Raw genomic sequence first — 8,692 nt, 5'->3', positions numbered from 1 at the left:
GTACACAACATTTGCTACTGGCTTCATTCACCCCCACGTTAAGATCACTACCAGCTGACATGAGCAAAAGGCAGGATAGACTCCGAACAGCTCCACAATCCATCACAGGAACAACATACAGATCTTTTTCTGTTCACCACTTTATCCTGACATCCTGCAAACGACGGCACGGAGTGCTCCATAGATGAAACTCTGCGCTCAAACTCGCCTCCGATGATTAATGCTGACACTGCGAATGTGAGTGAAAATGACATCACCAGACATATTTATTGTGGAGCTTGATGAAATGTTTGATAATCCATCCTGTGCACAGCATTTCCGTGGAAAAGTCGATGGCGACTCACACGATTTTTCACCCAAAGTCACGACTATGAGCTTCCTGGCGATGCGAAGAGAGGACGACCGCATGTCGTCATTACTTTAATGTCCTGAAGCAATGTGTTGGATGAATTTCCGGTTCTTGTGCCATTTAACCACCAATGTATTTGGGGGATTTTTTTGCCCATTCTGTTCAATTCAAACTGGATAAACAGTTTCCTCTCATCTTCAGTCTTTGTGTGAAGCTATACTAACCGCCTGTTGTCTGATCATGAGGATTTTATCATCGCAGCAAATCTTTAAGAGGTAAAAAAAGAAACAAAAAAAGGTTGTTTTAATCAAAATGTCAAACTCGTCCTTCAAACTCTGAATGTATGAAGACTTTGAGCCTTCAGTTTGAGACAGCTATCAATTACAGACGTTTCTCTCAGATAATTAGCGAGGGCTTATAGTTTCAAAGATTAATTTTCCAGAAGCCTCTGATATGTTGGAGGTCCGAAGAACACAAATAATGGTACAGATTGTGGTGATGATGCAAATCTCTTAATAAAATTTTCAATCCACAAGCCTCTGTTTGTTTGATGATTGATACATTCACAGCTGAAATATTCTCAAGGGAAATTCCTTTTTGTTTGTGTACTCTAAATCATCCCCGCTGACTCGTAAAATGTACCTTTAAGCTTGAAAGTCTGCAAAACGAGCATGTGGGGGGGGTAAAAAAAATGATGATTCACATAAAGCCAAGCGCTCAGATATGTAAAGGATCCCAGTGCAGCAGAGCTGGTCTGCCAACACACACAGCACACCTGGAACCACAGAGAACATTCATGTAACATATGCAGAGCTGAATACCTGCACACAGCCAGCGGCTGGAGGCGAGCAGGTTTGCAGGAAGTGACAGTGGACTGGAGGGGGCGGAGGTGGCGCGATGCTCCGGCATTCTATCACAGGAGAACTGCACTTAATTGAGAGAAGAAAAAAAAGCATCTGTTCCAGATAGCATAAGTACACACACATACATTTGGCATGTTTACTTTGCTTTCCTGTGTCTCTCTTCCCCGGCAGATTAGTGGCTATAAAAATAAAACTTCCTGAGTGTACTGAGTTTGCGTTTGCACACACACTCATCTTCTGCTTCCAAACCCGCTGGTTCACATGGAATATTTCAGCCACATCAGAGCCCAGGTCTGTTTTTATGATCAGCGTTCGAGACTCACTGTGGAGCTCAGTCAGGCCCAGCGAGGGCCTAAAGAATAGGGAAACATTTATTACCTGCAAATGTGGAAGTTTGTCCTATTAGTGGAGGCTGAAACTATGAATTGTATTGGATGAGCACATTTTTCTATGACTGAATTAGTTTTAAATGCTTTCAGTTCAGTGACAGCAAGGCCCGTCCTCTCTTTGAGAGCCACTGCACCGGCCTTTACCATTATGAGTGACGAGTCGGGCACAAAGGTCAGGAGCTGCGTCACCTCAGCCATATTATTACAAGGTGAGCCCTCATTTACTGTTACAAGCCCATGGCCTCAGCTTCAGCTGCCTGCAGTCTAGAAGATGGATGAACGTTTACGGACACCGAAATTCAAAAAATAGTTTTACCAACAATATAATATTACAAATGCAACACTATAACTAATGGTGACCTCGTGTTATTTTTGGTCATATTGTGTCACTACAGAAATAAGGAGTAACGATGAAAATAAGAATCGGTCAGGCAAAAGCTGAGCAGAGCAATTTTTTGCAACTGTCTTCATTTTTTTTTTTTTGCTTCAATTTCAATACAGTTCATTTTCAAGTATATTGCGCCAAATACAGCCGTCATCTCAAGGTTCTTTAGGGAGAAAAACCCAACCATTTCAGATGAGTAAGTATAGATGACGATGAAAAGGAAAAACTTCCTTCCACTTCAACAAAAGTTTACTTTTTTTTTTCAGTTAGTTATTTTTTTGTTAAATGGTCACGGATCCATTCTTAACTCAGCAAATAACTTCATCCTGCAGTTTGGTTCCAAGCTCCTATGGTTCGCTTCCTCATCAATGGTCAATGACCCTCCTATGTTAGATTATATAATAATCCTGCAAGCCTTTTCAACATTTGCCTTGATGTATGTGGCTCCGACTTCAGGCCTCTCTCAGCTCCCCCTCTTCCTCTCTCAGTTTATGTTCTACCAGCTCAGCCAGCGAAGCCGTCACTTTTTGACTTCTGGGCACACCACACTGTGGTCACTGAGTCTGTGTGTGTGTGTTTATGCTGTGAGGGAGGGGTTAAAACAGGAGGCGGAGCTCGTCTCCTTCGGTTTACCTGAATAATACCTTCTTTGTGCGCGTCAGCCTTATAAATTTGCTCTTGCAGGCGTTCTGTCTTTACCCCTTAAGACCTTAACCCCCGGCATCAGACACGGACATCACCTCGCACCCTCGACGCCACCATGAGAGCCAGGATGAGATTGTTGCTGCTGGTCTTGGCAGCAGGTGTTTGTGTGTCACACGCTCAAACTAACAACAACAGCAACGACAACAGGCAGCAGCAGCAGCAGCAACAGCAGCAGCAGCAGCAGCAGCAGCAGCAGCAGCGCAGCGTCTGGGATGAGCCCATCAGATTCAGCACCAAGACCAAGGACTCGTGCACCATGGTGGTTTCCGGAGTCGGGGACTATACTCGTCTGCGTGTCTCCTGCAAAGGTCAGACCCCGGGACGCTCCTATTACTGCGATTTCCAGGGCAAACCCAACCTGTGCCGCGCCTACAACCTGAACCCTCGCCACTACTTCACCCAGATGATGTGGGACATGAGGAAGCTGAGTCACGCCTGCCAGGGACCTAAGATCTACCGGCCACAGATGTGCAAGAAACACCCCGACGACGCTCAGATGACCTTCCTGGCCGCCTGGCCCAAGACCACCACCCAGAAGCCCTCCAAGCCCGTCCAGGATCCACGAAAGCCGGCGGTGCCGGCCCAGAACAAACCCGTGGTCACTCCTAAACCAGCAAAGCCTCAGTCTCAACCCGTCAAGCCAATGCCAGGCAAGGGACCTCAGACCAAGAAAACCACCCCCAAGCCTGGCAAGACCACTACTCGTCCCACAGAGCAGCCGGACTCCAAAGCCTCCCGCATGGCCAACGAGTACTGCTGGAAGAGCTTCCACGGCGTCTGCAGCTACTTCATCAGCTGGTTCCAAAACTGAGGCGGTCCGCGGACACAGGTAGGCGATGAAATAGTGAAAACGTAGAGAGTTTGACCACAGGCATACGATTTCACCAGCTTTAAAGCTTCGTGTCAGAATATTAACGTCCATGGCCTGCTGCTGATATGAACGGAAACCTGTATGTGCGATATGGTCCTGAGTGCTTCTTCTGTTTCGTTTCAGGTTGGAATCACCAGCCGTCGACCCACTCGTCTATCGAAGACCTCTAAAGGATGTTTGAGTCATTCTCTCAGGTCCGGTCTGACTCTCTGCAGTGTCGCATGCTACCAGCCGAGTCCCAAACACTCGGCCTGCTGTCAGGAAGCGTGCATGTCCTTTTTTTTTTTTTTTTTAAATCTGTAAAAGCAAACAGCAAAGAAAAAGAAGAAAAAAACAAACCGTGGCAGGCATGTGTCTCTGTTTGTATATGATGTAAAATTCCCTCCTCTTGTCGATGTAAATGTTCCACCAACAGTAATTCCAACAAAGAAAAATGTGAAGATCAAGAGAATAAAAGTCAGAGTGGTGACTTCTGGCCTGTGTTTCTTCTGCCGACACCAAACCTCGTACACTCAAAAGGGTCCTTGTGTCTTTTCATCACCAGCTGTAACAACAACTCCACTACCTGGCTGAGGAAGTTGTTACGGCGCAGACACAGTCACAGTGAGTCCAGACTGCAGTAAAAATAATACCGACTCGGTCACAGAGGGTGTCTGAGCGGAGCTAAACACCTCTTTGTATGAGCCAATGAATTGAGCCCTGAGCAGGAACAGAGGAGGTCTGTGAGGAGGGTGAAGAAGTGTGGAAATTAATTTGGTGGGGTTTATTTACATGGCCACACACAAATAGTAGAAGAAGTCAGAAGATGGAAATCACTTTTCCTCCTTGAAAAAAAAAAAAGAAAAAAACTTCTTGAAGCAGTTTTCTGTCATTATAGGCTCTTTTTGTTTATTCGAATATTGTTCACATACACAGGGGTTTATATAACTTTGTCAGGAATGTTTTTAAAGAGACCAAAAATGCTAAAACAGATTTGAAGAAATGTTGGCAAAATGACGCAAATAAAAATCTTTAATTTCAAAGATGCAGTTATGAAAGCAAACTTGCACACAAACCAAAAGTCAAGCGGCGCAGCGGTGGATAAAATAAAGCAAGCTTGTGTTCAGCAGTTATGGGTCCAGTTAACAATGCAAATAAACCAATATCTAACATCTTGCACATCACGGTGAGCAAAGAATAGAAGTTAAAGCAACAATAAATCACAGCAGGGGGTAATATTCAAAAATTTCCTGATGAAATAAACCAAGATGGTGAATCTTATTGGTCATTGGTCAATATAGTTCCATAGACTGGTGAATGACGTCAGAGACACTTTGCACATGAAAGTTTGCTTTAAGTCAGTGTGGATGTTTAATGTGAAAGGAGGGACTTCCAGGTTTGTTGCCTCGTTTCTTCTAATGTACATAAAACACAATGAGGTTTATTTTGGGTGAAAAAAGAAGCGGTATTGCTGGAATGTTTTAATTGTTTGCGTTTCTAAACAGTTGAGTCTTCCTAATCTCCACTGGAAGGATGATTGAGATCACCTGTCAGCTGATCCTTCCTGCTTCCTGTCCAGCCAATCAGGATCCGGGGGGATATAAGGACAAGGAACAGCTGCTTGGGAAGGAGTTTTCTGTTTGTCTCTGCAGAGGCTATGAGACGAGGCTCGTTGTTGATTTGTAACCTTAGAGCTGCTGTTGAGTGAAATTAGATATACACACACATATATATATATATATATAAATAAATATATATTTGTCACTTCTACTGAAGAATCCAGGATTTGCTCATTTCATACTTTGTCAATTTTAAGTGTTTTGACATCGAAAGTCCTTGTTCTGCAGAAGGAAGGTCAGGGTGGTGGGAATCTGAAGTCCATCTCAGCCGACTGTGCTTGAAGGAAATTTACATCCTGGACACATCTCCAGTCCTTTTCCAAGCAAACACAGAGACATAAATTGTCCCATATGGTCACTTTCACACCTCCAGAGGTCTTGGGTCCCTGAACAATTGCCCCATTGCCCAGATAGTAAATCCAGCCCAGCTCATGGTAGAGATAGAATTGAAACAGAACTTCAGTGATCTATCAAAGTGGACCTACCATAAACCTGATTGCATTATGGGTAAGAAACAGCTTCTGTCATAAATAACATGGGGGTGTGTATATTTACTCTTGAGGGAACATTTTCCTGCCAAAGCATCAGGATGAAGAAGACCCGATTCGTCTGCATCTGCAAATAACATGCTAAATTAAAACGGACTGATTTCTTTAAGTTTGGATATTCTAATCCGGATTTGTGATCATGTGTTCATTATGTTTTTGACTAAATGATTTGGGAGTTAGGTGCTAAAGTGACTTTTAAAATCAGGAGCGCCGGTCCCTCACAAAGTATGTGCACTAAAGTCTGGGATATCAAGTTACTTTTTTAGGCTAAAGTATAATTACATTTACAATTTTGAAGGCTTTCAAAAGCATGAGGACTTTTGAAAGGAACATTTTGTGAAAACGTTTTAGTTTTTTTTATTGGTTTGCACCAAGAAGTGCAGGGAAATCAGTTTAGACACCAGGAACAAGTTTTCAGTGAAAAAGTTTGAATGGATTTGAATGAAAACTGTCACAGTTGTTGTAAAGCTCTCCTACAGTGAATCTTTATAAACCACAGACACACTTTGAAATGGAAAAAGACTGTAAATTTCACTTGGAGACTTAAAACTCTACCTGATTCATATATATATATACAGGTACTTCTCAAAAAAATAGCATATTGTGATAAAGTTCATTATTTTCCATAATGTAATGATAAAAATTAGACTTTCATATATTTTAGATTCATTACACACAACTGAAGTAGTTCAAGCCTTTTATTGATTTAATATTGATGATTTTGGCAAAAAAGTAAAGAAAAACCAAAAATCCCCATCTCAAAAAATTAGCATATCATGAAAAGGTACTCTAAATGAGATATTAACCTAATCATCTGGAGCACCACACCCACCCTTGAATCAAAGAATTAACTCTAAACACCTGCAAAAGATTCCTGAGGCTTTTAAAACCTCCCAGCTGTTTCATTACTCAAAACCGCAATCATGGGTAAGACTGCCGACCTGACTGCTGTCCAGAAGGCCATCATTGACACCCTCAAGCAAGAGGGTAAGACACAAAAAGAAATTTCTGAGCGAATAGGCTGTTCCCAGAGTGCTGTATCAAGGCACCTCAGTGGGAAGTCTGTGGGACGAGAAAAGTGTGGCAGAAAACTCTGCACAACCAGTAGAGGTGACCGGACCCTGAGGAAGATTGTGGAGAAGGACCGATTCCAGACCTTGGGGGACCTGCGGAAGCAGTGGACTGAGTCTGGAGTGGAAACATCCAGAGCCACCGTGCACAGGCGTGTGCAGGAAATGGGCTACAGGTGCCGCATTCCCCAGGTCAAGCCACTTTTGAACAAGAAACAGCGGCAGAAGCGCCTGACCTGGGCTACAGAGAAGCAGCACTGGACTGTTGCTCAGTGGTCCAAAGTACTTTTTTCGGATGAAAGCAAATTTTGCATGTCATTCGGAATTAAAGGTTCCAGAGTCTGGAGGAAGACTGGGGAGAAGGACATGCCAAGATGCCTGAAGTCCAGTGTCAAGTACCCACAGTCAGTGATGGTCTGGGGTGCCATGTCAGCTGCTGGTGTTGGTCCACTTTGTTTTATCAAGGGCAGGGTCAATGCAGCTAGCTATCAGGAGATTTTGGAGCACTTCATGCTTCCATCTGCTGAAAAGCTTTATGGAGATGAAGATTTCCTTTTTCAGCATGACCTGGCACCTGCTCACAGTGCCAAAACCACTGGCAAATGGTTTACTGACCATGGTATTACTGTGCTCGATTGGCCCGCCAACTCTCCTGACCTGAACCCCATTGAGAATATGTGGGATATTGTGAAGAGGAAGTTGAGAGACACCAGACCAACACTGTGGATGAGCTTAAGGCCGCTATCAAAGCATCCTGGGCCTCCATAACACCTGAGCAGTGCCACCGGCTGATTGACTCCATGCCACGCCGCATTGAAGCAGTCATTTCTGCAAAAGGATTCCCGACCAAGTATTGAATACATAACTGAACATAATTATTTGAAGGTTGACTTTTTTTTGTATTAAAAACACTTTTCTTTTATTGGTCAGATGAAATATGCTAATTTATTGAGATGGGGATTTTTGGTTTTTCTTTACTTTTTTGCCAAAATCATCTATATTAAAACAATAAAAGGCTTGAACTACTTCAGTTTTGTGTAATGAATCTAAAATATATGAAAGTCTAATTTTTATCATTACATTATGGAAAATAATGAACTTTATCACAATATGCTAATTTTTTGAGAAGTACCTGTATATTTGTAGACTTGACTCACTACAGATTATTTAGGTAAAACTTGGGTTCTTGAATCCAAACCTGGATATTATTTTTTTTTTTTTAAGACTTTGAAACTAGAACTCTTAAAAGCAAACTTGACTCATTGTACTGGACTTTAAATGAGCTCTGACTCTTTAACACAGAAACTAGTTTAAAAGCAGACAAAGATTCTTTAAAAAAAAAAAAAGAAGACGTGATGCTGTTCAAAACAGCAGGATACAATAAACCACAACTGGACATTTAAAAAAACAAAAACAGTTGATCTGGTCTTTTTGAACAGGACTCTTTAATAAAAGCCAGACTCTAAACTAATTTTAAATCTTAAACCAGCAATTCCAGGGCTTTTTATTGGTGTACCAGTATATGTTTTACATGGTAAGACTGAACCAAGACTCTTTAAATTAAACAAAATGACCCTTTATACATAGATTACATACATAGAAACACAAAATTAACTGTAACATGTCGACTGAACAGCATCTTAAAAACGTTAAGCGATTTGCTGTGAAGTAAAATAAGTTAAACAATTATTTTCCACTGCATGAACGGGTATTTTTTGTAACAGAGCCTCTAATGAACACCAGGTGGTGCTGTGGAGCAGTGAGCTGTGAAGCCCCAGTTTTCTCATGTCGACATATCACACTGCCTGAACCAACTTTCTGCTTTATCGTGAATGTATTGGACATTCTTCTCTGCTCTTTAAATTACTTCAGAATGCATACACTTTCTACTTGTTCTGCTCGTCCACAACATAG

General features: G+C 42.3%; 1 protein-coding gene across 1 annotated transcript; it reads left to right on the top strand.

Annotated features, from left to right (window-relative positions):
* The first annotated feature begins 2,646 nt into the window (after window positions 1–2,646).
* Window positions 2,647–4,390, top strand: fgfbp2b (fibroblast growth factor binding protein 2b). The gene is made up of 2 exons (XM_080464639.1): window positions 2,647–3,520; window positions 3,686–4,390. The coding sequence occupies exon 1, from the start codon at window positions 2,747–2,749 to the stop codon at window positions 3,500–3,502; it is 756 nt and encodes a 251-aa protein (XP_080320765.1). The 5' UTR covers window positions 2,647–2,746; the 3' UTR covers window positions 3,503–3,520; window positions 3,686–4,390.
* The last annotated feature ends 4,302 nt before the right edge of the window (window positions 4,391–8,692 follow it).

This window comes from Lipophrys pholis (genome assembly GCF_963383615.2).
Source record: "Lipophrys pholis genome assembly, chromosome: 5".
Classification (NCBI taxonomy): Eukaryota; Metazoa; Chordata; class Actinopteri; order Blenniiformes; family Blenniidae; genus Lipophrys; species Lipophrys pholis.
Note: the sequence above shows the minus strand (reverse complement) of the source record. Positions and strands in the feature narration are given on the sequence as shown.

Bases quoted from the DNA above. Each gene is read 5' to 3' on its own strand.
- fgfbp2b (XM_080464639.1), top strand. From the start codon at position 2,747: ATGAGAGCCAGGATGAGATTGTTGCTGCTGGTCTTGGCAGCAGGTGTT.